The 27793-nt window shown below is 33.1% G+C and overlaps 6 protein-coding genes across 12 annotated transcripts in view; 3 read left to right on the forward strand and 3 right to left on the reverse strand.

Annotated features, from left to right (window-relative positions):
- LOC123008117 (spectrin alpha chain, non-erythrocytic 1) overlaps positions 1-3442 on the reverse strand; it is a 33324-nt gene extending 29882 nt beyond the window's left edge. Inside the window, exon 1 of the mRNA XM_044403742.1 lies at positions 3262-3442. The gene's annotated coding sequence lies outside the window, so the exon portion shown is untranslated. The remainder of the gene's footprint in view (positions 1-3261) is intronic.
- Positions 3443-3960: 518 nt separating this feature from the next.
- LOC123007996 (microfibrillar-associated protein 1) lies at positions 3961-6125 on the forward strand. The gene is made up of 2 exons (XM_044403560.1): positions 3961-4118; positions 4179-6125. Exons 1-2 carry the CDS (start codon positions 4049-4051, stop codon positions 5438-5440), a joined length of 1332 nt encoding a protein of 443 aa, XP_044259495.1. The 5' UTR covers positions 3961-4048; the 3' UTR covers positions 5441-6125.
- Positions 5482-17656, reverse strand: LOC123007993 (endoribonuclease Dicer). 3 transcript variants are annotated; one of them, XR_006412913.1, is made up of 11 exons: positions 17538-17656; positions 16985-17167; positions 16703-16935; positions 13305-13545; positions 12318-13251; positions 9274-9558; positions 9009-9221; positions 8377-8922; positions 6210-8317; positions 5899-6159; positions 5482-5801 (listed from the first exon to the last, which is right to left on the reverse strand). XR_006412913.1 is itself a non-coding variant. In XM_044403552.1 (10 exons), exons 2-10 carry the CDS (start codon positions 17146-17148, stop codon positions 6009-6011), a joined length of 4875 nt encoding a protein of 1624 aa, XP_044259487.1. In that variant the 5' UTR covers positions 17149-17167; positions 17538-17656; the 3' UTR covers positions 5482-6008. The 3 variants fall into 3 exon arrangements, 2 of the variants coding, with proteins under 2 accessions (XP_044259487.1, XP_044259488.1); XM_044403552.1 differs by having other exon boundaries at positions 5482-6159; XM_044403553.1 differs by lacking the exon at positions 17538-17656 and adding an exon at positions 17236-17415 and having other exon boundaries at positions 5482-6159.
- Positions 17657-17774: 118 nt separating this feature from the next.
- On the forward strand, positions 17775-23169 carry LOC123007994 (probable methyltransferase TARBP1). Of its 3 annotated transcripts, XM_044403557.1 has the most exons (7): positions 18006-18124; positions 20185-20262; positions 20309-20365; positions 20412-20571; positions 20617-20985; positions 21033-21748; positions 21794-23154. In XM_044403557.1, exons 4-7 carry the CDS (start codon positions 20428-20430, stop codon positions 21939-21941), a joined length of 1377 nt encoding a protein of 458 aa, XP_044259492.1. In that variant the 5' UTR covers positions 18006-18124; positions 20185-20262; positions 20309-20365; positions 20412-20427; the 3' UTR covers positions 21942-23154. The 3 variants fall into 3 exon arrangements, with proteins under 3 accessions (XP_044259489.1, XP_044259491.1, XP_044259492.1); XM_044403554.1 differs by having other exon boundaries at positions 17775-20262; positions 21794-23169; XM_044403556.1 differs by lacking the exons at positions 21033-21748; positions 21794-23154 and having other exon boundaries at positions 17776-20262; positions 20617-20742; positions 20793-20934.
- On the reverse strand, positions 21935-25003 carry LOC123007995 (exocyst complex component 1). Of its 2 annotated transcripts, none has more exons than XM_044403559.1 (8): positions 24309-25003; positions 23943-24252; positions 23534-23887; positions 23002-23486; positions 22600-22955; positions 22407-22552; positions 22238-22360; positions 21935-22190 (listed from the first exon to the last, which is right to left on the reverse strand). In XM_044403559.1, exons 1-8 carry the CDS (start codon positions 24833-24835, stop codon positions 21966-21968), a joined length of 2526 nt encoding a protein of 841 aa, XP_044259494.1. In that variant the 5' UTR covers positions 24836-25003; the 3' UTR covers positions 21935-21965. The 2 variants fall into 2 exon arrangements, with proteins under 2 accessions (XP_044259494.1, XP_044259493.1); XM_044403558.1 differs by having other exon boundaries at positions 23940-24252; positions 24309-24999.
- Positions 25004-25047: 44 nt separating this feature from the next.
- Positions 25048-27227, forward strand: LOC123007997 (sorting nexin-6). Of its 2 annotated transcripts, XM_044403561.1 has the most exons (9): positions 25048-25202; positions 25340-25570; positions 25616-25737; positions 25790-26118; positions 26167-26282; positions 26332-26514; positions 26627-26644; positions 26775-26884; positions 26936-27227. In XM_044403561.1, the coding sequence occupies exons 1-9, from the start codon at positions 25200-25202 to the stop codon at positions 27027-27029; spliced, it is 1206 nt and encodes a 401-aa protein (XP_044259496.1). In that variant the 5' UTR covers positions 25048-25199; the 3' UTR covers positions 27030-27227. The 2 variants fall into 2 exon arrangements, with proteins under 2 accessions (XP_044259496.1, XP_044259497.1); XM_044403562.1 differs by lacking the exon at positions 26627-26644.
- The last annotated feature ends 566 nt before the right edge of the window (positions 27228-27793 follow it).

Consider the following 27793-nt stretch of genomic DNA (forward strand, 5'->3'; position numbering starts at 1 on the left):
GAGGAGAAGGAAGTGATAAAAGAAAGCCAACTGGTAATACTAATCGTAATTAATGACTTAAATAATTTGCCAAAAATAAAGAAACAACATAGCGATAATGAAATAAAATGTACAACAAAATATAGACTACTAGAGAAAAAATGTTCTAATATTTTGAAAGTTCCAAAATTGCAGTATTTATCAAATAAAAAATATATAGTCAAATTTTAATTGAGTTTTTCTCAAAATACACGAAACTTTCGCAAACCAATGTTACATAATAAACAGAAACAATCTGATAACGTTCAATATCTATATCTATCAACTTACATATTGATTATTTACCAAACACTCAAAAACAAATTGCCAAGTTCAAAGATCTTAAAATAAATATCATTGCACACACTGAGCAAATATAGGCAGATATACTTAAAATAGTTGACTCTCTGATATAATCGGAAATGGAGCACCTCTTTTCAAATATTTTCATTTATCTAAAAAATTCCAATCTTCGTCATTCTTTAAACATTCGACTTTTAACACGAAACGTTCATAAAATGAAATCCAGGTAAAAAAACTGCACCCTTCGGAAGAGATCTCATCATAAAAAAACACTTTTTGAACGGAACGTCACACCCACTTGTAGGTCTATATTTAAAATGAAATGCCTTCCAGATCGAGAATATTAATTTAAAAACACGTTCGTAGCATTTCAAGTGAATCATACTGTTTTATATGCAATGCAAATAAAATTGTACTTATATTATTGTGTTAAAATGTATGTTAGTGTTAAAATGACAACTGTATTATGGGTGTGTTAAAAGTTAAAACGAATATTTTCGTGGTCTAGTCGAGCGTTCAAGTCTCAGAGAAAACATCGATCATTGCCTTGTTTAATTTGGATTCGTGTTAATAAACTTTAAGAAAGTATCACTGTCGACTCTGTCATTTAAATAATAATGAACTGCACCTATACACTTTAAAAAACGAAAATAGGAGAAACCGACTTGAATTTCTGTCTAGATAGTCTTACACAATTCTCATTTTGCAATGTTTTTGCATACACAAAAAAAATGCATTATTCATACACACAGTCTGGAACATCAAAATTATTGTTACGTCATTCAAACAAAATCAAATATCCGCATCCTAGTAACACAATAATTTAGTTTTCACAATGTCTAAGAAAATGTAAAGTGAGCATTGTTTTCAAAACATCTAAGAAGTTCTCAATCTCAAGTATTTAATGCTTTTAAAAAGTATCTGGCCATAAAACTTTGCAAAAAGAATTTCAAAGTGTATAGAAATCGTGCTAAATTCCTCATATTTAGTTTAGACCTGATTCATTAAGTTCCATAGAAAGTTTTAAACCGAATAAGAACAATACCCGTTTAAGACTAGAATTTAATGCTTATTTAATGTATTAGTAAATATATACATAAACGACATTCTTCAAGAATATATAGATGCGTGGTACCTAAATAACCGTAATAACGAAACTATTCATATATAATTTGTTCTAATTAGGAATGGGAAGTTAAAACATAATATATTCATTGTATGCTACCGAATTTTTAAACCCATTCACACGTATATACATACTGAAACCCAGTTGGCCATGAAATTAAACTCCAAACTGGACTGTCATGTCAACGTTGTGTCACATTGTAAACAATTTCACCAAAAAATATAAATATTTTATTGATGAATAAACACACCTAATTAATTTTTTATACTTCAAAGATCCATGAAATATTGAGTTGGAGAAGCGCTATAACTGTTCCAAGAACGACTTTCTTAATTTTAACAGATACACCAGATAAATAGCAAAAATTCGTTTACCTAAATCAAATTTCGTGTAGTTCAATTCTGATTTTTTTCAGCTACATCTCATTTTAGGGTGTTTTAAGACGTTTCATACAGTAATTCAATTTGTTTAGATCAATATTTTAATTTTTATAAAATAATTTTTTGTCATCTAGCTGACATACAAACTTCCAAGCGACATACGTCCTCAACTAGTACGCCTACTTGATAGAAAGACTTTTTGATCGCACTGTATTAATAGCTATGATTTAAATTTAATAACAAAACATTGTCAACAAAGTTATTAACCCAGAAACTCTCATCAATAAACAATTGTGAATGCATTTATTTGTCATTGTAGTTACTTTTAAGGTAAATAAAGTTTTTTTAGGGTAATATCTGTGCTAAGTTGATTACAAATTGAGTCTAGTTATGGGTCGGTAATAAGTCCAGATTTGGTAAAAACTTGAAAATCACGAATTATTTAACAACTTTTAGAACAATTAATTAGTTTCAATTGTAATGTTCAGAGTAATTTGCGTATTTCTCTAACTCGAAGACAAAGTATTTAGAAATCTTATACACACATCTCGTAAAAAGCGATTCAATTATTTGTGAAATGTTAGTAAAACTACTTCACCTTCGAGTTTATGGGAAATGACGTCAACTGCGTTTTCCAATTTCACAATTTTTGCATACTGGTGTCAATTACTGAGTAATAAAAGACATCTCGGTCCACATTTAATTTATTGTGGAATCTTCCCAATTCTGCATTGTTTTTATGAATTGGCAAATAAAATTAATGACCTAGATAATATCACAAGCAGAAAACCAGATTCAGAGCGATAATACATTTAAATTAATTCCATCCGCGTCTCTAATAACCGGTAGACCTTTGACACGTCGAAACTCAAACAAGGTTCCGGACTCGAAAAAATCCCCGGAAAAATCCGGGAAAATTAATTGGCAAAGAAAAGGGGGCATTCCGGATGTCGTTGACCCATTCTCATCATATCCATCCTGACGTCATCGTCTGCAAACCAAAAGATAAACAACACTTTAGTCTCTGGTAGCCTCATAGACAGTGTCCTTGATTATTGGTATACTTTGCATAATAGCATCACAGCATGCTGTGCCAAGTTTCTTGACGTTGCCCTGCCTAAACGTCAGACTCCACACAGACTTCTTGATCGTGCTGACATACAAGAAACAAGAATTTGCCGCGCCTATTTTGCTGTTTTTATCCGCACTTGACAATAACAATTCCGGCATTGACTTTTTAATTACCCAAATTATAGCGCATTTATTTGATTTTTCATCAAATTTCACCGATTTTCAATCAGTGCCATCGAGGCCAACTAAGATCAGCCAACTTGAAAACATTTACCGAAACGGTAAACTAGACACAGGTTACCGGTGGATGGTTTATAACCGAAAATACGGTTTCAAAGACGATTCCATCCTAACAACACTTACCACTTATTACAAGTTATGTTGCCGTTTGTAATCCAAAAATTGTAACTCATAAAACACTCACAAAAACACAAAAAATACACTCGGAGTCACTTTATTAGTTCATAATATTGGAATATTTTATCATAATCGCGTAAAAATTATAATAACACTGCTTCGCCGCGTCTTCTTCCACGCTTGCGTTTCGTAGATTTAACTTGATTCAGCATCAACAGGTGGTACTACCAACCTAACAACAACAGCTAATTTGCATTTTGTTTTCTTATATTGGTGACACTTAAGTTGTACTTTTGTCCAATAGTTTTAAACAATCCGAATAACATCTAAATAAAACGTATAAATAACACGTTAATTCGTGTTACTACTTTAAAACATTATTTAAGTCAGATTATTTAAACGCTTTATTAGAAAACGCATTTGAATTCGACGGTTCTTTCAAAAGACAGTTTTGGATTTAATGCCTAGACGAGAATACAGAGTCTCGAGAATATACGCCTACGAGAATTTTGTAGCACTGTACGCCATCAGCAAAACATTATTGTCTTCTAAAACCATCTTACACTTGGTTATTACTGCAAGATCTGATAGAAACGAAATAACAAAATGTTTGTTAATGTAATGAAGAAAATTCGTGCGTGTAGATTCTCATAAGTCTGTATTCTCGACTGGGCAAAGACCCTCAGTTTTGACAAATGACAGTTGTTGAAACGTCAATGATAACCATAACGTTACATTAATAAAAACACAATTTTGGGAATATAAAAGGGTTTTTTATAGTTGTTTTTTCAAAATGATGAACCCTCAGCCTTATTATGGCATACAGAGTACTGCGGGTGCGGTTCCCGTTCGTAATGAAAAAGGTAAACTTATTCTCTTTACTAAAATGATGTCTTCTGAGCCGTTTCTCATTTTATTTTTAGGTGAAATTTCTATGCAAAAGGTGAAAGTGCACCGCTATGTGTCTGGAAAAAAGCCTGATTACGCCCAAGACGTGCGTTCCGACAGCGACAGTGACGATGATGATTTTCTGGAGCGTCGCAACCAGCCCCAACAACCCCCCACGCCGGAGCCCTCACACAGCGACGATGAATTGAATGATCCCCGTTTGCGTCGTTTGAAAATTGCTGAAGTGGAAACCGAAGTGAGACCCGAACGGCGACGTCACGTTGTAGAACCAGAAGTGTTGGAATCCTCTGATGAAGAATCTGAAAAGGAACAAATCAATTTACCTGAACATAAGCACACATTGGAGGCGGGTCCTGATGACGATGAATCCGAAGTGGAACTTAGTGATAGCGAAATCGAGAAACGGAGAGAAATGATGAAAAAAAGGATGCTGGAAAAGCAAGAAGAGGAGTTTATGGTGAAGGAAGAGGAAAAGTCCGAGTCGTCTGAAGAGTCGTCAGAGTATGAAGAATACACAGATTCGGAAGAAGAGACTGGTCCAAGGTTGAAACCGATTTTTGTAAGGAAGAAAGATAGGATAACGATAATAGAAAAAGAGAAAGAAGAACAGAAGCAGAAGCTACAAGAATTGGAAGCCGTCAGAAATGCTGAAGAAAGGAGGCGACAAACGTTACGACTTGTTGAAGAAACAATCAGAAAGGAGCAGCAAGCGAAAGATAAAGAAAACAATGAGCCAAACCTTAACGACGTTTGTACAGATGATGAAAACGACGAAATTGAATATGAAGCGTGGAAGTTAAGAGAGTTGAAAAGAATCAAAAGAGATCGCGAAGAACGTGAAGCTATAGAAAAAGAGCGACTTGAAATTGAAAGATTGAGAAACATGACGGAAGAAGAGAGAAGACTTGAATTGAGATTGAATCCCAAACAAGTAACAAACAAGGCCATCAAAGGGAAGTACAAGTTTTTGCAGAAATACTACCACCGTGGTGCATTCTATCTTGACAAGGAAGACGAAGTTTTCAAGAGAGATTTTGCACAAGCAACTTTGGAAGATCACTTTGATAAAACCATTCTGCCAAAAGTCATGCAAGTCAAGAATTTCGGACGGTCTGGAAGAACGAAATATACACATTTGGTTGATCAAGACACAACACATTTCGACTCACCTTGGTCAAGTGAAACTTCACAAAATCTCAAATTTCATACAACGCAAGCAGGGGGTGTTAAGCAAATTTTTGAGAAGCCCTCGTTGAAAAAAAGGAAAACAGAATAAACAGTTGGAATTTCTACTTGTAAATAATTACTAGGTTTTTTAGCAAAATAAGTTTTTTTATTTAATAACAAAACACAAAATTCTCACTTTTCACAGAGACTGTAAGCAATGTGTATATAAACTAAATTAACGTCAACGTAATGTATTGGTATTACACAAACGTTGAAAGCTCACCTCATTTAAAAAAAATTGTGATTTTAAATTAAATTGTTTTATGTTAACCATCTTTAGAAGCGGTAGTGAATGGTTAGTTAAAACAATTTTAATTTAAAAACAATTAATTTTTGGAATCAGAAGTTAATACTAACGAGCTTTAATAAAATTTTTCAAAAATGAACTTCAAAATTCAGTATCAATGTTAGTTAAATTAAATACTTTTTTGTAATTTAATAGTTTATGATATAAATTTTCTGTACACTTAACGAACTAATTTAACTAACACTGATGAAAAAAAGTTATAAATATCCACTACTTAAGAGCAGAAAATAGAATTTTTTAAACAATACCTATAAAGAAACTAAATCTTAAATATAAGCGCATAGTAACTATTCGTGCGTTAGAATTATAACTATAATTTTAAAGCACGAAGAGCAATTTTTGCAGCAGCCCTTTTTGCCATAATCTTGTTAGTTCCAAATCCATGTACTCGTTTCTTTCTACCTTCACACATAAAGTCTAAAGCAACCATAGTTTTTTTACTATCAAGTTCCAGCGGTTTACTGAAAAAATCTCGAAATAAATCATCACTCAAACAAGAGAAACAACTTACCTGAATTGCGGAGGATAAACAGTATGACACTCGTACAATCTCCTTATAACATTTTTTGGTACATTCTTACTAAAGAGATCAATTTCGCGCCACATAATCTTGTAAAACACTTTCCAAACAGTCTTCAAATCCTTATTGCTGTCTAAATAAATAGCACCAGCGAGAGCTTCAAAAATATCACCCAAAACTTTAGGCACATCGATATATTCGGCAATATTCATTTCTTCCTCTTCTAACAAAATCAAGACTTCGTCGTCAATCACATAATTCTTTGATGCAAGATACTCCGCAAACTTATCAATGTGACCTTGTAAATTTGAATTCATCATGAGCAAAAATTTGTGAAATCCGCATCGAACAACAAGGCTAGCAAAAGTGTTATTGTTGACAAGAGACGATCGTAAATCGGTCACCTGACCCGGTTCCAAATGCCCACAGTGTTCGTAGATATAACAAGTGATCAGAAAATCAAGGACGGCATCCCCTAGAAACTCCAAACGTTCGTAACTTTGCGTTATTCGATTTGGCGAATAGGAAGAATGAGTTAAAGCTTGTAGTAGAAATGCTCGGTTGTTGAACTGATAACCGAGACGTTGTTCGATTTCTCGCCATTGCGGTATGTGAAAATCAATGTCAATTTCATTGGACTTTTTACTAAGGACGGGATTTACTTGTGTCGTTTCTATCAGATGTTGAATTTGTTCAGAAAGGGGTAAAATTCCAATCCATTCCATGAATTTAATCCCTCCCTCAATCCCACCACTTAGAAAGTACGCCCCTAGGAGAGCTTCAACACAGTCCGCTATGGTTTTATCACCAACTAACTGTTTATTTAAAAAGTTGCACATATTGCCGTATGAATTTTCCTCATCTGGCGCATTTTCTTCAATTGTCATGTCGTTTAAAGTCTTTCGGTTTAAATTACCTGAGACTTGTTCTTCCGGCGATATGTAACAGTTAAATAACGTGTTTATGGAATATTCTTTATTTTTTATTGCCTTGCTGATAGTTTGTGGGATGCAAAAACATGGAGGAACCCAATCGTTTGGAGATAAGCAACTGTTTTTCAAAATCCCGCCAAGATTTTTCTTCACTCCCAAATAATACAAATTTTTGTTGCTGACTAGCTTTCCTTTAAGAGTGGTAGATTTGCCTTCATTGTAAGTCGGAAATTTGCAAATAATGTACAAGGAAGCTGTAAGTTTTAGGAAACAGTCGCCTAAGATTTCAAGACGTTCGAGATTGACTACATCGTTGGCTTCTGCTGCCGTCAATGCTTCATAAAACTGACATAAATTCGGGCTTTGATTGTCGAATTGTATTTCCAGAAGCCGCAACTGTTTCTCTTCGAATTGTTTATCATAAGTGATGGCTGGTAAAGCATTTTTAACTGGACTGTCGTTCTTCAGTAACCGTCCAGTTTTTGAAGGCTGATGGGAAATAAAAGTTTCATAATATTCTATATCCATAACAGTCACATCAATAACACGTTCTATGTCTTTGGGTTCTTCAATATTCTTCCAGTAGTACTCCGCCTCAAGCATTTTAGACGCAAAATCTTTATTGTATTGGATCGTTAGCAAGTTTTTCGGACATTCCAATGCAAGGCAATTATCAATCAAAGGTGTGGATTTTTCGGATTTCTCAGTCAGTTCCAGATCATTGGGTTCATAACGCAACAAATGGACGTTCAATTCCAACGACGGACAATTTTTCAAATACTCATCTTTTGCACCAATATCGCGAGCTATCCCAACTTGAAGTTGTTGCAATTTTAGCAGAAAAGCCAAACGTGACAAAATACTTGGTAAAAATCGTGCTTGAATCCACAAACACGATGGAAATTCTTGCTTGATAACCAACTCGGGTATTAAATATTCTTCCAACTCTTCATACATTTTTGTTTTCTTCCTCTTACCACCGGAACCTCGAGGTTTGAAAGCGTTCAGTTTCTCCGACAGGCCTTTAACCAAGAGGAGAGGCTGCGGAGGATCCAAGATTGTCAATGAATGTTTTTCGTCATAATACGAGACGAAATTGGGATACTCGTGATTCGGGAACGGACTTAGGGCACTCTTATCAGTACAAACTCTTGTCACAACGTACATCTAAAAATAGTACGTGTTATTCCAGGAAAGCGTTTCAATTAATGAAATCATTTACTCACCTTTGGCTGCGATCTGTACCACGGAGAGACAATTTTATGTAAATAAGTTTCATCATTTACATTCAAATTCATACGTTCTGTAGCAGCCGGTTCGTATTTATTTTTCAAAATTTTATGATCGCGAATTACTTGAAAATCAATCTGAACATCACCATTGTGATCTTGAACAGGAACAACAAGCAACATCTCCGAATTCTTCCCAATGTTGTCAAAAATTAAAAACTCTTTTAAGATCTCCAAAAGATTGTTGAATACCAAAAAATGAAATTCTCTCATTTCCTTTATTTCGTTAATTGCAAACGTCATTTCTTTAACATTGTTCTTTATATCAATTTCTAACGTTCCATTTGAATCGAATAGAGGAAATTTGCACAAATCGGGTAACGGTTTTGGTGATAACAAACCAAATTTTAATGGAGTTTTATACATGTCGTAAATAGTGGCTGCGTCCAAATTCTCACTTCTCTTGTATTGAGGATTTATACTAATAATGTGTAAATAGAGGACTCTGTCGGGCTGGATTGCCTGTTTTACACATAAGGCAATCTACAATAAAAATAGTATAACTTAAAAACTGAGATTTCTAGTTATTATTATTTGTGTTTGTAACATTGGAATAAAGCCGATCTCACCTCTTTATCATGTAGTCTTTTCTTTTTCTTATTTCCGGCATCACATTCCTTTTCTTGTGGCCAATGCTTGAAAAGATGCGAAACATCAGCTTCATCCAACTGCTTCTTCAGTGGTAATAAATTATTGTCAAGTTCTCCACATTGGTGTAGTTTTATGCACGCGACTAATGCGGCGGCCCTTTTGGCATCCTTTTTGTTCCACATGTAAGGTCCCTAAATTTCCAATTTTGTTTATAAGAGCTAAAATTGTAAACAATTTACTTACGACAATGGGTTCAATAATAGGACACACTGTGGGTAAAAAGATAAAAACTCTTAGTTTTGAAGAGTTAGAGTCTTTTTCAAAATACCACTCAGGGGCGTAAGTGGTGTATTTGTCACTTGCCAAATTATCACAGTAACGACATAAGAGAGCTACAGAGGAGGCCATGTTTACTTGTGCCGAATTGGGGCCATTTACATAGTAAGGTTCCAACTTGTCTTCATTATACATGTTGTTAATTTCAGACGCGTTTGGATGATCTCTTTCGGAATTCTTACCAATCAAAAGCTGAAAACGGGACACTTGTTTATTAAAATGCATGGTAACGAGGATTATCTTCAAGGTAACGTGGATTACAAATATGGACTTAAAATCAATGAAAATAAATACGACAAAAAATAGTATATTATAATACAGAGTGGTTACTCGTATAAATGATTTTCATCTAGCCAGCTTTGGAATTTTTTTGCATGTAACTTTATTTGTGCCGCTCTACTTTTTTGAAAGCTCTAGTTCTGTCATTAGTGTCACTTATTAATTAATAATAAATTGTTGTTAATTAAATTTTTATTGTTTCAACTAATTTCCAATAATAATTGATAATAATGTATATTTGGAAGAAAACAAGTTTATAATTGAAGTCTATTTTCGAAGTGGACGCTTAGTAAACGGCGATTTTTTAATTTTGAGTTACAACAAGTAGGTACCCCTATTTTCGTAAAGCGGCATTTTTTATTTTACATGGAAAATTCACAGCTGGCTAGATGAAAATCATTTATAACCACTATTGTACTATTTTATAAGCAAGCCTTTAAAACACGCACGACGGATTTAAGAGCACGACGCGTCAGCGGAGTGCTTTTAACGTCGTAAAACGAGTGTTATACGCTATTTTTTATTATACCTGCCCATTTACAATCTTTTATGAGCATTGAAAAAATGTGAATTCACACAATAAAATTATCAAAGGTTGTTTGTGAATCGTTTTCGTAGAGACGGTTACTAGTTTACGTCATTATGTACAGGGTGCTGCATTTTGGATGTCTGAATAGGGAATCTCCGAAACTAAGAGGTTTAGCCAAAAACGAGTAATACATTCTGGGGCTCATTTTTTGAGAAAATAATATTGTTGAAAACCGCATCCCGCTATCGTCTTTTGTTTTCGACTTATAAACAAAAATTGACATTTTAGCGAAATCTAAAAAAATTCATATCTTTGTTATTATAGAAGACACAGATTTGAAATAAAGACATTATACAGGCACTTTTTCACGTAGAATTTAATAATGTAGTTAACAATTTTTTTCAGTTGTTTGTTTAGCCGTAATAAAATAAACTTGTATTTTTTTAAATGGGAATCATAGATGGTTATGTCATTTTTAAAAAGCTTGTGTTTTTTCTTATCTAAAAAATATATATTTGTAACAAATTATTATAATACATTTTTAGCAAAAAATTATATTTGATTTTTGTTCGCAGCTGGCCATGAAAAAATGTTGCATCTTCAACCAAAAGGATTTAAACTATATTATATTCAACCAGTGTCACTAATGAAAGAGTTTTCTAAGTACTAAGTGATGAAAAAGATGCAAAATAAATTGTAAATCAACTTATTGGCGACTAATAACATTTCTTTGTTTTTAAACAAGCTAACATTATGATTGCAACTTCTAGTGATACATAGAGTGTTGTAAAAAAAGCCGCTTTAATTCTTCAATAAAATATATTTTATATGACACAAAAATGACGATATGGCCATTCAAATACCCAAATTCCGTCTATGTGAAACGTTATCCTAACTCCATTAGATCATGAAAAAAATGTTTTTTTCTAATTGTGTTGACTGTTGACAATTTGTTTTTCCTATTTTTGGATTTTTTAAAAATATGTAATAATTTTGTTCTGAGGCGCTCGGATATTTGTTCAATGCTTCTACCGTATCGTATTTTTTAAATCTTTATAATTTTATCTATTTTTTCATCTATTTTACAGTTCACAAAACTCTTATTGATTATTATTTACACATTTGGAGTGAAATAGTTTTTCCATGGCCAACTATTATCACACAAAATATGTATTTCACTTTTNACTTTTTAAGTATAGTTATAAAAAAATATTTTGTTACAAATTTATATTTTTTAGATCAGAAAAAAATAAGCTTTTCAAAATTGCCATAGCCGCCTATGATTTCCATTTAAAAAAATACAAGTTTATCTTATTACGGCTAAACTAATAACTGAAAAAAATTGTTAACTACATTATTAAATTCCTCGTAAAAAAGTGCCGGTATAATGTCTGTATTTCAAATCCGTATCTTCTATAATAACGAAGATATAAATTTTTTTAGATTTCGCCAAAATGTCAACTTTTGTCTGTAAGTCGTAAACAAAAGACGATAGCGGGGATGCGGTTTTAACCAATATTATTTTCTCAAAAAATGAGCCCCAGAATGTATTACTCGTTTTTGGCTAAACCTCTTAGTTTCGGAGATTCCCTATTCGGACATCCAAAATGCACCACCCTGTACATTTTTCGACGTTTGTAAAAATCAGTTCAGAAAATGAGTGAAGATATTAAAAGGCTAGCAGAACAAGCAGAACTGCGATTAATTCCGGAAACATCAAAATTTGCGTAGTGCAAGTACGTAGTGGCTAGTGGCGTAGTGGCTATATTGAAGAATCCACTTCAATCAAAATAGTTGTTTCCAAATGCATTGCTGGTGTTCTGAACACATCGGTTGCTGCATCAACTTCATCAAGAGCTATGAACGTCCAACAAAAGATAGAAAATGAAAAAGCTTCTACTAGTTATGAACGCCAGCTTAAAGCGGCGGGCTTTGAAATTTCAAACAATAGTAATTGTAATTTTAATATTTATTTCAATAAATAAAAATTGGTCCAGACATTTCACTATTTCTTGTTACCTAGACAACTTTAAAATTTCAGCGTGCGATAAAGGCCAAATTACTCACGCTGCAGCGTGTTTTAATTTAGGATTATGATGCAGGTATAATAAAAAAGATGAAAAAGTGATTAGTGATTACTCACATCATTAAGCAAACTCTCAACTTTGTTGAAATCGTCGTATTTCTTAGCAAACTTTTCCACTTCAGGCGTTTCTACAATGGTGTAATATAAACTTTTTTTATGCCTTGCGCGTCCTTTCGACTGTATGTACGAACGATAATCCTCGGATTTGTCAAACCTTACGACGAGAGTACATTTAGGTATATCTACACCTTCTTCCAAAACGTTCGAACTGACCAAAACATTGATTTCCTTGCTCACAAAAGTGTTGAGCACTTCTCGGTTCTTTTTTGCTATGAATAAATTCTCACGAGTGTCATTGTATGGATTATTTTTATTTCCAACGACGAAATTCGATTTAAGATGATAAAATTTTGGATCGACTTGACTAGTTTTGTCGATAATGTGGTGAAGAATTTTGGCGGTGAATCGTCTTTTGGTAAAGATTAAACAACAAAGTTCCTCGTCCGATTTCGTCTTGTATTCATCCAAAATTTCCAACAGTTTTAAAACTTTATCAGAGGAGAATTTTTTAATCTTGTCGAGTGTTCCATAACCGGTCATGGATTCTTGCAAGAGAAGTTTTGCAGCTCCCATCACCGTCAAGACGTAATTTAGCACAATAAAGAGTTGGTGGTTTTGACAGTGTTTTTTTATACGTTCAATTTGTATCATGTGAGCGACACAAGCAATATGACCGCCAAATGTACCCAGGATTTCAATATGATGGATTAAATCTAAAATCAAGTTTCTCAAACTTTTCAACACGTCGGATGGCTCCAGTGGTTTCAAAGTTTCCGTTTGTAATAAATTCACACTGTTTTGCTCATCTTTAATTATAATTTGTCCCAAAACATCTACCATATTACGTAGTTTACTGAGCACTTTGTTGTCGTCAGCTGAGGGAGTGGCAGGTTTACAATATTTAAATAATTCTTGCGGATTGGTGGAGAATCTGAGGCATTGATGTTAATTTCTACTTGCAAAAATTTATTATTGAAAAAGTACCCAACAACAGCGTCTAATCCATCTACAGTGGCCACTTTACTGTGGTAGGTCACTTCTAAAGATCTTACTTCATCCATGACTCTTGATAATTTACAATTACCATTCAATAATGTGGCTGTAAGACCAAGTATACGAGGTTTTTTGCCCCAGCTGTGAAATGTTTTCATTACTTGGCGCATTGGTTGGTCGTCCACACCGCTGTGGCACTCATCGAAAATCATCAAATTTACTCGCTCCATATCTAAAAATATTAAACTTCATAAGTACTTTATTATTAGTAGATTAGTACCTCTATCCCAGATTATAGTATACATTTTGCGTTTTTATTTTTAAAAATAAAAAAATAGACACTATAATTTGGGACAGAGGTAGTATTTATTATTAACTCGAAACTTGATTTGAAATATATTAATTTTAGTGGGTAACGAATATTTTTTTTAATATTGTTAATAGTCGTAAAAACAATTAGGCTCATCCAACCGTCTGCAACGCATCATGTCAACACTGTATTATCTAGGGTTTATAACTGATCATAGGTAACATGAGTTTTTACTTAACTGTGTGCATCTTCGTGGAAAGTAGAGGAATTATCAATTTCGTCTACGTAAAAAATCGTAATCTGGAGTTAGTCTTGTCTTAGCCCTTGCCAGAGCAACAAGCCAGAATAAATTATGCGATAATTAATTCGTCTTCTATTTAATAAAGTAAAAACGAATTTTAACAATTTATTATTATTGAAAAACCAGACTATTTATTATTTATTTTATTTCCTTGATGAGATCTTAGTGTCATGAGTAGATGTGAAAATATCCGTCCTTGAAAAACAAATTTCTATAAATATTTAGTCATTTATTTGTTATTTACAACAAGGATTGTTTATTATTTTTCTAGGATAGTTATAATAACACTAGTCAAATTAAAAAAATTATTTGCTCACACTAAACTTTTCTAACCAATTTCGATACTCTAAAACGAGATCTGAAAACCATCACGTCCAGATTCTGAAATATCATCACTGTTATTCGCACCAAATTGGTGCTTCTGACAGGAATATGGGTTCTTAGAATTGTAAGGGATGCTTGGGAGGTCCGAATGGTTAGTTTAGAGTGCGTGTGAAATGTTGAGAAACATGAGCGATAAATGTCGAGTGATTGGTCTGTTTTAGTTTTTACACAAATAAGCTAGTTGGTAAGCTACCATTGTAAAGTAAAGCCGAGAATAAAGGTTCTAATTAGAGAAACTCAGAGTATTAATTGTATTAATAGTGTTAATACTGACAAAAATATACGAGTATTATAAAACTTCCAAGGAAGTTAAGTTTTGTGTCGCTTAGGGGTTGGGAGGTTGGTTATATTTGTAGTTGAAAACTATATTTTTTCTTCAAGAACCAACTTCCCTTTGGTTTCAAGTTTAGCTACGAAATTCAAAACGTCGCTAGATGAGTTTATTGCAAAAAGGTTACCGTAACTTTTTTACCCGTAACTTATTTATATCAAAAACTAATAATCACACAAAGATCAACTTTTATCATAAAAAAAACTCTGTTTCGCTGAGATGTGAATTTTTTTCAGACACATTTGTGTAGTATTTCCATGTCAAATATTTCTATTATTCTGCACTTTCTTAGCGTAAAATGGCGTATTCGAGGGCGTATTTGATTGAATTGGAAATTATCTAAAAAAAGCTTTGAAGTACAGTCGATGGACAAATAAAACTGATACAAAAATGACAATTATGTAAATTCAAAATTCACAAATCTTCATCATTTAATTGCGACCAAAGCCGATACAAAAAAAAATATGAAATACAAAATTTTTTTAAAAATAATGCTAACCTAATTTTGGTTTTGAAAAATCAAGTTGCCTTACACTGTATCTAGAAAAAGTTATTTTGCAAAAGATCATTTATGTGTAATTTATTGAGCTCACAGTTGACGTATGTTAATGTATGTGTAAATGATTCTTCAGTTTTAGTTTTAAAATTGTTGCTTTTTCAAATGGGTTCTCAAAAATGCTGCAACCAGACACATTAATTTAATTGCGTTCTTCCTCATACATGTTTATTTTAGATTCTCGTCAATTTTTTGATAAAAATTAGAGAATGTTTAAAAATAGTGTCTAAATTGTAACGGTTTTTCGGCTTGCACGGTATTTTAAATAATTAATTTAAATATTGCAGAAAAAACGATGTTTATATCGAGCAATCAAGATAATTTGTAATCGAGTCATCTTTGCATCCGAGAACGTACAGTTGGAGACAAATTACTTTGGTCGTCAAGTCAGTTGAGTGACATTAAATTGTAAAGCATGCTTTAGGACTGTTAACCTTATTTTTAGCTACTGTCAATCATAGTTGACAAGTTGTACGTATTTTTGAGAGAAAGATATATAATAGCTGTCATTAATTTGAAATTGTCATTCATTTTAACGTTAAAGCTTGAATTACATTAAAGTGTCAGAAAAGTGACGACCAAAGTATTTTGTATCCAACTGTATGTCTAACTGCATGTGAAACGTCAAATAAAATGACAAGTCGAAAGGTAAAAGGGCCAAATAGGCAGGAATTAGTCGCCGACGTATAATAATACGAGTAGGACCGCTCTTTTTTGAAGGTAAATTATAAATTTAGTTATTATAATCATTACCTTTTTGATCATGCCATTTTACCCTTCGACTTGTCCATTTTACTTGACATTTTACAGACATACGTTTTCAGATCCAAGGATGACTCGAGTACAAATTATCTTGATCGCTCGATATTATTTGTGCGAAACTGTTTTTTAACCCTATACAATATACAGGTGCGCCAAAACTCGCGCCCCAGAGAAAAATGCCTTTGTATATGGTAAGATACCACGAATATGGAAAATATGTTTAAAAAAATATCTATAAAAGTTCCGAAGTTATGAGAGTTTTTACAAGTTTTTTGCTACAGGCTATTAGAAGAGGAAACAAGGAAGCTGTATTGTAAACTGAAATTCATTTGATGAAATATGATAGGGAAATTCTTTCTGCGTAACTAGTTCAATGTTATTTGTGGCTTTTATTGGAAAAATGTTTGTACCTTTACTAAATAATTGTAAACAAACATATACAAGATCATCAGTATCATTAAATAGACATAAAAAAATGTCAAATGTCAAAAAATATACTTATGTCAAAATTTTTTGAGATTGAATTTTTTAAATGTTCCTGGTATCTTACTTGATTTTTTTCTCTGGGGCGCGAGTTCTGGCGCATCCTGTATTTTCGACATATTCTCGAGTCAAAAAAACCGCCGCCTCGCACACTTAATATAAAAATAAATATTCCAAATAAAAAATCTGCATCCTGACCCTAATAAAAAAACCAAGTAGTCTACCATATTAAAAAAAAGTTTATGCATGTGAATAAACATACCTATAAAGTGGTTGTTGATGAGATTTACCATAATCTGGCTGGTCATTACGATAACTTGATATTTATTAAAATGCGCTTCCCATTCGTCCTCGGTCCAAAAATCCAGGTTCATTTCTCCCGTGAAAGTTCCAACTTCGAAACTCGTGTGATCTCTAACATACTTCCCATGTTGATCCACCAAAGCAACAGAATTAACCAATAAAATTGTAAGTTTTCCACCATCACTGTAAGGTCTAAACAAAATTGTGTCAGATTAAAATTTCAATGAAACAACACCAATACCTCAATAAAGGGGCACACAAATGCTTCAAAACCATTATTGCGATGAAAGTTTTACCAGACCCTGTTGGTAAATAAATGATGGTATTTTCTTTAATGGCAATCTTCATCAAATCGACTTGGTAATTCCGAGGTTCGAGTTTTTCTTCCTCCATTACGTCCTCCATTCTGGTAAAAACTTATCAACTGGAAAAAAAAATTGTTAAAAAAGCTAACTTTTTTGTGTTTAATTGGACACTGGAATTCACACTAACCCAACAAAAATATTTTCATCTCAAACTATTTCATTTCATAATATCATGCAATGGGTTCTAATTTTCTAATCTTAGTAAAGGCCACGTCATTGACAAGTAAAAAGTAAGGGGAACCCCCGAAATAATTTTCTATCTTTGTAACTAGATTTTAAAGAGCAGGTTTTGCATTTGGACATTTTTAATGTAAAAAACATCATATAAATTGTGAAATTAATAAATATAAATAAAAAAATAAATTCAAAAAGACATAACCTCGCTTATGCAGCTGTAATAATTTTAAGAAAACTTATTTTACAACTTACAAAAAATGACGATGAAGGAATGATTTAATACAAAAATATTAATTGTTCTTTCTCAAGAACTAATTTCTTTCTGACATTTCTTCACTTTTTCACAAAAAGTGGGGTGAGGTGTTGTTCTGTGGGTGGGGTTAGCATAGCTCAAATAAACTACTGAACACATATTAGTTTCATTGTTTTATTTGTTAAAATTAAATATCACATAATTCTGGTTAAATTATAGTTAAAATTAGAGCACATATTTGTGGAAATACTAAAAACAATTTATGTAAAATTACTGCATTGCTTTACTTATTTTTAAATCATAATTTTTCAATAGATACAACGTTACAGTAGTTTAGTTGACTTAACCTAGAAAACTTGTTACACTTGTTGAACATGTGTTTTAAGTGAAATTAATTAAAATGGAACCACCAAAGGAAGTGTTTGAAAGACTCATAACAAATAAAGTCTTGGACAGTTTAATTCAGGACACGACTTGCCTTAGAACTTTGAAATTTCTTCTACAAGTCAAAGAGGAGAGGGTTTTGGGGGGCCAGTGTGAGAAAATTACCTTTTGTTTGAGCTCTCTTTACGACTGTGAAGTAGATGTAGGTTTGGGAAGACAGATTTTAAAAAGTGCTTTATACGTTATGGCTGATAATACCGCTCTTTTGTCTCAAACTCAGTCATTTTGCTTAAGTAAATTACAGTCAAGTCAAACAGTTGATGAACTTTATTATTGTTGCAATTTATTAAATGTACTTTTTGATTATTATAATAACGAAAAACTGACACTTTCAAAATGGACAAGTGGTCAGTTTTCAACTGGGATTTTAAATCCTTTGATTATTTCATCGAAACCTTTATTCACTTTTGTTACTGTTTATTTATTACCAAACTACTTTACTGTATGCAATCAGAATGATAAAGGTTTATTTTTAGAAAATCTATTTAAATTTATCAGGAATAATAAAAAATTAGAGCTTTTGTGTGTCTTGTGGCCCTATTTCGCGCCATCTGATTTAAATGAAGATAATTTCAATGTATTAAAACTTGATGATTTTTGGAAACTTATAATAGAGTGCTTATCAAGTCAAGCATTTCAAAAACAAGCAATTTACTTGTTATCCAAAAGCACTGAAATTGCTTTCAAACTCAGAAATGTTCCCAATTATCTTAAAGTGGAAAATAGCACCGAAAATGAAAAGATTTGGCGAAATTATTTCACTCTTCTAGACGTTTCAAATGAAAAACAGTTACATTTTATCGAACCTTCTTTACACATGTTGGGGTCCATCAAACCTCTACACATTGCATGGAGATTATGCTTGTATAAAATTCTTTTACATCACTCACAAATTACTGTTGTTTACAGTATTGTTAATTTTATTCTAGAAAATGAAAATGCTTGGCAAGATTTTTCAAAAATTTTAGAAAACTTACTCTTTGCTTTGAATAAACACGAATATAATGAACAGTCTAAAAGCATTTTTCGAAAAATCGGTGTTTGTTGTTCTGAATTTAACGAAATTCAGTTTGAATGTTTCTTGGGTGAGTGTTTGAAGGTGTCTTGGACCCCTTCAGCGCTTTGGGGTTTATTTAGTAATGTTTTCAATGACGAAATACGTTTCCAAATTTCGTTTGAATTATTTTCTAATGTAATTAAAAAAATTAGAATGCTTCCACACAAATTTATCAGGGAATCGTGTACACGAATTGTTTTGACTAAAAATCATACTCTAGAGTCAATGGAGGATGTTTTAAAAATTTCAGCCTTACTTTGGGATTTTAACGAATTTTTATTTCAGTCTTTTATCATAAATTATGCTCAAGAGACTGATTTTAAGAATAAACTTTGTGAAAAATTTCAAACTTCCGTCAAGAACTCCAATGAAAAAGAAGTTGAAATTGAAGTAAAAATTTTCCATATTTTAGAAATTGAAGTTCCATCAGTGCTCCTATTAAAACCATTTACTCAACAAACTGATTTGATTTTTGATTTCTTCGCCGAAAATGTTGAAACGATCGAGTTAGAGAAGTATGTGTTGAGTAGGATTGAATCTGTGCTTGAAACTGAAGACATCTCCGCTTTGTTAAAAATTATTTTAAAAATTTCAACACCAACATTGTGTCAAAAAGCCGAGATTATTTTATCGGAGCAACAGTATAACACGAGTCAAAAAATAATAGCGTTTGGAATACTTCACAAGAAACAAAATTGCGATTCAATAATCACTTTTTGTAAAAATGTTGGTAACGACAGTGAGCCACTTACAGTATTTTTTGTGAAAATTTTACTCAATTCTTTGAATAAAAATCCTCCAAGTAAAATTAACGAGTGTGTTAATTTTTTCAAAAATATTTTAGATAAGCAAAGTAGCGCAACAATTACAATACTTGAAAACATATCGATCATTTTGAAATTTCTACACCACGAAATTGTGTTTGATTTTTTTACACAATGTTTGAACGAGTTTTTAAATTTATACAAAAGCGGTAGTTTCAAAACCACAGCAAACGTGTTTATGGAACAAATCTTTGCAAAACAGTTTTTTGAACATGAGAAATTTTGTACCAAAATTCTCGAGTTTGTCCAAAGATTGTTACCAATTTCAAACTCAGTTACTTATTTACTTGCAAAATTAATTCGATCCGTATGCCAACAAAGCCCCCACAAGAGCTTAATTTTTGTTCCTGTGATTGTTGAATTGATTTTACACGGAATTGTGATTAGTAAAAATGAAAGGTAAATGCTGCATTTACCGTTACAAAATGACCGATTGTAATTTTAGGGTTGAATATAGTGTGTGTCAAGAGATTTACTCAAAGTTGGGAAAAAATCAGAACAAGTAATTTTTCATTATTTTACTTTTTGACCTAATTATTGTTTTTCAGTCCAAATTTTGAAGAAATGTCCATACGGTTAATTGCTTTAGACACAATGCTAGATTTAGTTAATAATTTAAAGACTGAAATCGTGGTTAATCAATTCGTTTCAATATTGATAGAAAAATATAAGGAATATTTCACAAAACGGTATTTCCCAGATTCACAGGTAATATTTTTTTGCAATATATTTTTTTCTAGTCATTTATTTCAGATCCATTTCCAAAAACTAAGAATAATGCAAACTTTGTTATTGTTACACAAGCACATAAAAGACGAAAAAACACCTTTGATCAATCTTTTAATTGAAAGTTTTTTGCTGGAAAGTCATCAACCATCGGTAAAACATTTAATGCAGTGGCTTTTAATATGTTTACTGAAAACCGACAGTGACTTTTTTATTCAAACAATTAACGACAAATTAAAATCAATCAATAGTAATCGCCCATCAACGATTTCTGGCTTCATCCCAATACTTTACAACATAGTAACCCTCCAAAATGAAGCACACTGGGAGCAAGTAGTCGAGATGCTTTTACCTTACACTATGGGACCACAGTTTAAACTCCGATTTTTTTCTCAGGTGATGGTCAATGGTCATTACAATTTAAAAAAATGTCTTGTTCACAGGTAGCATTAATAAAACTGTACGAAAAAGCGAAAGACAAAAGGCTTGACAATTTCACCGAAAAATATCAAATCCTTTACAATTCCCTCAAACAAGTGCTTGCAGCTACAAGTAATGTTGATGCTGACATCATAAAACATGAATTTCTCGATTATATTAATCTGGAACAGTGTGACTGTTCAACGATATTTTATTTGATTCCGAGAAAAAACGGAGTTCTTGCCACTGAATGGGAAAATTTGAACACTGTTTCAGTACAATTCAAATTTCTCTCTTTCAATCATTCTGAACATGTTCCAAAAACTTATTACACGGTAACAAATCAAGCAATAGGTAGTGACAATATTCAAAAGAAGATTACGCCATGGAGAGATCTTTTAGACAATAAAAATCAGCCTCAAGAAAATAATTTTATACTGGTGACAACACTAATTGAGAAATCAACTAATTTGGGCGGTTTATCACGAACTTGTGAGGTTTTTGGCGTCAAACAAATAGTAATGAGGACAGCTAAAGTCGTCTCGGATAAAGAATTCAAAAGTTTGAGTATGTCCTCAGAAAATTCGGTCGATATTTTGGAAGTGAAGGTAGAAGATTTGAAAAACTATATTCTCGAGATGAAGAAACAAGGATATAGTGTAGTTGGTGCTGAACAAACTTCGGAAAGTGTCAAACTGGATGTGTTTAGATTTGCCAATATGACACTTCTTGTTTTAGGGTAATTAATTTTTAATGTAAATCACTTATTTTTTGTTCTTTTTAGAAATGAAAAAGAGGGGATACCGCCGTATTTAATTCCACTCCTTGACCACTGTATCGAAATTCCGCAATTCGGACTGGTCCGCTCATTAAATGTTCACGTTGCTGGTGCTATAGTCATTTGGGAGTATTGTAAACAACAAAAGTTGTAACAATCGTATATTTTCATTAAATATTTAATGAGACCTAGCGATATCGGAGAAGAAATGTAAAATATCCTCGATTGTGAATTCTAAACTTATCATTGACCCAGGATAACACTGTTGGATCAAATCTTCGAGCATTTTGTATTGTCGGATGAACTCCTCTTGCATTGCCCTCCAAACGACTTGTAGAAGATTTCCCTCTTCCGATAAGTGCTTCTCGACTTTTTTATAAAGTGCTTCAAGTCCCTTTTTCACCTACAAATTTTGTTTTAAAACCAGACACTTGAAAAAAAAAAACTCACAATGCTTCCGGGATACTGATTTATAACTTTGCGTAACTCTTGTTTACTAAACGCTAACTGATAACTCACTTCCGACGCTTTTACTCCACTCGCAACCCTTGCTTGCACACCCTCAAAGAATGTCTGAAATCAGAGTTATAACAACCATTTTTTTTAACTATTTTCTTACATTTAATTTTTCAAGAGGTCGTCCAAAATATAAAGTGACGTAGGCTTGCAAAGCGTCGTTGTATTTCTGCTTTGCTTCCTTTCTCTGTGCGTCTAACACAGATATCTTCAGTTGAGATAAAAGTGAGTATAAGTGGTGATAATTTTCTGCAATAATTTATTAATTGTTGTTAAGATTGAACAGAGTTTGTTACCCATTTTTATGACTTGTGGCGGCGTTTTATGATGCTCGTTCGAGTGAATAGCGATGTATTCCAGAATTGTGTCCACTAGTCTAGTATACCATTTTTCTAAATCGGCCCTTCGGTCACTTTTTAATAAACAATCAGCGTTTATCGCAAACTCTTCGATGTTTGAAACGTAGGGTAAAATCCCACATTTTGATTTTCGTGCAACTCGACATTCTTTAACCGAATCAATCTGCATCTGCATGAACTGATCTAAGGACCGTTTCACTTCAATAAGTTCGGAAGCGAAAGTGTTACTTAAAAATGAGCTTTGGGCCGACATAACGTGTTGATTCAAGCACACCAAAACGTACATACAATAACTAGAGCAATTAATCAAAAAAAATCTACCAACTTTTTTTCACTTACAAATTATCTTGTCGTTTTATGTGATCGATTAAACTGTCCAATTCGCTCTTAAGACACGAAAATAAACTACTCATCATATTTCGAACATCTTCATTGATTTGTTTCTCGGCTTTTCGCGGCGAGACACTTTCAGTTTCTGGTCCTGGACCATCCAGTGTTGTTAAAGTGTTTTTCGAACCAGAAGTTAGGACATCAAGCTGGAAGAAGTTGACACAAAATTGTTGTTCTTGAAGACAAACCGGCTCCAGTTGGGTCAAAACTTGTTCCAGAGTTGCTTTGTAATTTTTTCTGTCGTTTGAATTCGTCTCCAACGTCCACATTTCTCGATCTAAACCAATCAAAGTCGTAGGTGAGGTCGCAAGTCCGGGGGCTGCAATTTTAGCTTTAGCTAACTCAAATAGATTTTTCAAGTCTCTCTCATAGAGTTTTCCTAGGGAGTTTGTGTAGACGCTTTTTAGGGACTCGTACGATTTCCGGTCCATTACCTAATAATTTTTTTTAGTATTGTGTTAATTAAAAAAAATATTTTTACTTTAATCCAGTGCATCAGTTCCACGTAAGAAGTCAATTCCTTGTGGACGCCACTGTGTTGGGGCAGAATCAGCCCCTCAATAGATTTATCAGACTCGCCTTTATGGTTTCCATAATGGATAAATAAATTGTTTAATTGGCGACAAATACTACGTGAAAATTTCTCTTTATATTTCTCGAATCGGCGCCTTTGTTCTTGAACAGCAGTCATTTGGAGCAAGGCTTTGTCAATGTCCGAATTCATGGCTATTTTCAAGGCATTTCCGGCCTCCACAGCCGCTTTGAGTCCCTGAGGAGTGGTAAAATCGGCGTCTTCGAGGGTATCTTGATATTTTTTTGGAAGGTCTAGACGTGTCTTAAAAACAACATTTTTGGTAAGTCCAAGTCAAACAATTAACAAAACTTACAACAATATTTTCCAATTCTCTTAATAACAGTTGGTTGTTCTTGTCCACGACTGAAATCAACGAATTTTTCTTCTCCATCTTCTCCATAGTGTCTCTGACATGGCAAAGAATCTCATCGTAAGAATCCAACTGGGTTTCAAGTCTGTCAGCTTCATTTATTGCAACTTCGAGTTGGCCCATCAGTGTTTCCACCTGTTCTTCAGAGGCTAACACGCACTGCACGTTCTCGCCGTCAAGAAGTGACAAATCTCGGGCTAGTATTTCCATAAACGCCTCTGCATTGCTGATTGCAAACTCACATCCAGACATTAACCTAATTAAATAATGTATTAATTTCAGTGGCAAATGGCACTTATGATGATCATTTACCGTTTCAAATCTTCTTGTTCTTTATCAGTAATGGCTTGGAAATCTTCAGTCAGGTCCGTATCACCCAGCAGAGGTGAACTAACAAATTTATTCTCTGGAGTCATCGCATCTTCAGTGATCCAAGCCAGTGGAATATTCTTGAAAGTAGGCATGTCTTTCATTATGTGTTTGACGGCCTGCTTCCACAAATTGTGAATAAACGAATGCCGTTCTTTCGGATTGGTGGCAACCCAACGGTACACTTTATCAAAATGAAGATCAAACTCTTGGGTTTCGTTCGATTCATTATGACCATCAACACCCTTCAATTCGGCAAGAGCCCAACTACGTTTCCTTTTATGGGTCTGTTTATCGGTTTGCTTCACTTGCACTATTGATATATTAATCGGGGGGCTCGTCGTACTGACAAGGCACAAAAACGAAGTTTTCTTCTTCTTCAAATATTTACCAACGTGACAACAGGTTATTAGACGCTCCTCGTTGGGTTGAAAAATTTCTTGCTGCAGGGCCCGCACTATTGAAGTCATTTTATTATTTCAAAAATTATTTCACAAAGAAATTGAGGTTAGAAACAGATACGCCTGTCAAATTGCAATATTGCCAACATGACAAAATTAAATTTGTATAAAAATAATTCATGAACTAGTCTTGGGGTGAGTACAAGTTGAGTTGTGAGTACCATTTTTCTTTCAAGGGTCATTTGGCCCGGTCTAGAATTTATAAAATGGTGAATAAATGAAATAAGAAACTGTTTTTGGTTTGTTTAGTTGGTGGGCTTGATGCCACGACAGAGATGACAGTTGACAGCACGCCATCATTGCAGTGATTTTGTTTTATGCCGAAAATTTGTTAAACTTCATGATTTAAAGTTTTTTTCTTGTTACTTTCAGAATGGTAAGATTACTTAAATTATAATCTGGTTAAAATTCGCGTTTGACCGCCTTGGGGAAGTGTTTTTCCAGAGGGGCGTTTTTGTATAAAATAACCTCTTATCTTTTCAAAGATTCTAATTGGATAATTATCCATTACAGACGGACAAATCCAACCAAGAAGAGGGCAATAATGTTCCTCTCGTCGATAACACGTTAATTGTTGATATTTCCGATGCCCTTAGTGAAAAAGACAAAGTTAAATTCACGGTTCACACTCGCACTACGATGAAGAATTTCCAAAAATCGGAATTTTTGGTCGTTAGACAACATGAGGAGTTTATATGGTTGCACGACCGCTATGAAGAAGATCCAAAATACGCAGGATATATCGTAAGTTGTCACAAAACTGTTTCTTTAAATTCAGAAGAAATGTAGATACCGCCACCACCACCCCGTCCAAATTTCGATGCCTCACGTGAGAAACTTCAGCGATTGGGTGAAGGCGAAGGAACAATGACTAAGGAAGAATTCACAAAGATGAAACAAGAACTGGAAGCGTAAGCCCCACATTGTACTCTATTCCTGTCATTACATTTATTTTTGGTATAGTGAGTATTTGGCCACATTTAAGAAAACTGTAGCCATGCATGAAGTGTTTCTCACACGCTTGGCTAGCCATTCTGTGTTTCGAGAAGACCACCACTTACACGTGTTTTTGGAGTATGATCAAGATCTGTGTGCTCGTCCTAAAGGCAAACTGCAACAACTTGGGGGCATAGTTAAGTCACTTGGTAACACGACTGACCAATATTATCTTAACGCAACCGTACGTGATGTTAACGACTTCTTTGAACAACAAATGAACTCTTTAACAGAATATCACAATCAGTTGAAAGAAGCCACAACAAGAACAGATAAAATGACTGAGAAGCATAAAGGTAAGAAATTAATTTGTTACAACGAATTTTAATTAATCGTTCTGTTAGAACTTGCTGATAGTTATATAAAAATATCCGCTGGAGTGTTACAACTCGCCAATAATGATCCAGGGCCGTTAGATAAATTTTTAGCCAAAGTGGGAGACACTTTTGAAAGAGCTAGAGTAAGGTTGTTTTTTCAAATTGGGAAAATTGCAATTTTATAAATTTTAGAAAGTTGAAAGTAGAGTTGCAAGTGATCAAGATTTAAAACTAGCAGACACTTTGCGGTACTACATGAGAGATAGCCAAGCAGCGCGTGCGTTGTTGGTGAGACGTTTGAAATGTTTGGTAAATTATGAAAACGCCAATAGGACACTTGAAAAAGCAAGGCATAAAAATAAAGACATCCATGCGGTAAGTTTGTCACTCTCTTTGTTATCTCAAGTAGCAAACAATGTTTTAACAATATAATTTAATCGGTGTTTTTAACTAATTTATTTTTTAATGACATGCTTACGTGGTTAAGGCGCCAGAAATACAAGAGGTATTTATGTTTATTTAATATTTTTTAGATCTAGAGGAATGCCTGCATGATACTAATAAATCTGTTACTGTTATTTGCTAGTTTGGTTTGTGTTAAAGCAGTTATGAAAATGTTTTTTATTTTATTTTAGGCTGAAGCAGCACAGTCGCAAGCTTGTGAACAATTTGAAGCGATTTCAGCACAGGCAAAAGAAGAGTTGTTAGATTTTAAAACACGAAGATTGCATGCGTTTAGAAAAAGGTTTTTTTCAATGAAATTAAAATGTTTTTTTTTTGATTTTGTATTTTTCAGTTTAATTGAACTAGCCGAATTGGAAATAAAACACGCCCGAACTCAACAAGATCTGTTGAAGAAATCTGTTCAAAGTTTGCGAGAATTGCTTTAATCTTGGTGATACTTTATATTTTTTTTTTCATTCATTTTTTACAACACATTCCTTTTTTTATTTTTCCTATTGGGGAATGTTTTGCTTTACTATAAACCCGTATTGTTTTTGGTTATATCAAATTCTATTATTATAGAGATATCGTATCATATATTGTATGTTGTTTATATTTGAATAAAAAAATTAAAGTTTTCTAAATGGGTTTTTATATATTTAACAAAAAAATTATACTCCCATGTAATTTTAGTATTATTTAGAAATAAAAGCTAGTAAATGTGTATGCAATCCAACTTACAATTAAATTGTTGGTGATCTAAGTATAACATTAATTTTCCAACCGGAAATAACTAGTTGAAAAATTGATCATAATCATTTAATTACAATGATTTTTATATCGTTAGTAAAGTGAAAAAATGCCATAAGCAAGGCAAAAAGTGATGGTGTGTTGTTCTCTTTTCGATTTAATTGTGACTTGTGGCAAAACTCCAAATTAAAGAAACATATCTTGTTTTAAAATATGATAATTGATAACAAATTATTTGATTAACTAAATCATTGTAAACATATTAGGTATAGATAGTCAACAGGAAACATATTAACCAGGAAGTAAAGATAAATGATAATAAATGGACCGTGGTTTTTGATTTAATGTAAGCGAGAAAATTTGCAAAAAAAATTGTAAACGATTTAATAATATATTTAATACAACGTAATAAATGCTTGAAGCGTAAATAGTTTTTCAATAAAAAAGTACATACTACTTT

Source organism: Tribolium madens, unplaced genomic scaffold (assembly GCF_015345945.1).
Source record: "Tribolium madens isolate multiple individuals breed KSU strain unplaced genomic scaffold, Tmad_KSU_1.1 Scaffold_3;HRSCAF=73;Tcas5.2_LG2, whole genome shotgun sequence".
Taxonomy (NCBI): Eukaryota; Metazoa; Arthropoda; class Insecta; order Coleoptera; family Tenebrionidae; genus Tribolium; species Tribolium madens.

Coding starts and splice junctions, on each gene's coding strand:
- LOC123007996 (XM_044403560.1), top strand. CDS start 4,049: ATGATGAACCCTCAGCCTTATTATGGCATACAGAGTACTGCGGGTGCG. Junction 4,119..4,178: donor TCCCGTTCGTAATGAAAAAG/GTAAACTTATTC, acceptor TTTTATTTTTAG/GTGAAATTTCTATGCAAAAG.
- LOC123007993 (XM_044403552.1), bottom strand. CDS start 17,148: ATGGAGGACGTAATGGAGGAAGAAAAACTCGAACCTCGGAATTACCAA. Junction 9,222..9,273: donor CTATTATTGAACCCATTGTC/GTAAGTAAATTG, acceptor TTGGAAATTTAG/GGACCTTACATGTGGAACAA. Junction 6,160..6,209: donor GTTTATCCTCCGCAATTCAG/GTAAGTTGTTTC, acceptor AGATTTTTTCAG/TAAACCGCTGGAACTTGATA.
- LOC123007994 (XM_044403554.1), top strand. CDS start 17,939: ATGGAACCACCAAAGGAAGTGTTTGAAAGACTCATAACAAATAAAGTC. Junction 20,263..20,308: donor GTGATTAGTAAAAATGAAAG/GTAAATGCTGCA, acceptor TTGTAATTTTAG/GGTTGAATATAGTGTGTGTC. Junction 20,986..21,032: donor AACTCCGATTTTTTTCTCAG/GTGATGGTCAAT, acceptor TCTTGTTCACAG/GTAGCATTAATAAAACTGTA.
- LOC123007995 (XM_044403558.1), bottom strand. CDS start 24,835: ATGACTTCAATAGTGCGGGCCCTGCAGCAAGAAATTTTTCAACCCAAC. Junction 24,253..24,308: donor GAACAAGAAGATTTGAAACG/GTAAATGATCAT, acceptor TTATTTAATTAG/GTTAATGTCTGGATGTGAGT. Junction 22,191..22,237: donor ATCAGTATCCCGGAAGCATT/GTGAGTTTTTTT, acceptor CAAAATTTGTAG/GTGAAAAAGGGACTTGAAGC.
- LOC123007997 (XM_044403561.1), top strand. Junction 26,119..26,166: donor AATGACTGAGAAGCATAAAG/GTAAGAAATTAA, acceptor TCGTTCTGTTAG/AACTTGCTGATAGTTATATA. Junction 26,885..26,935: donor TTGCATGCGTTTAGAAAAAG/GTTTTTTTCAAT, acceptor TGTATTTTTCAG/TTTAATTGAACTAGCCGAAT.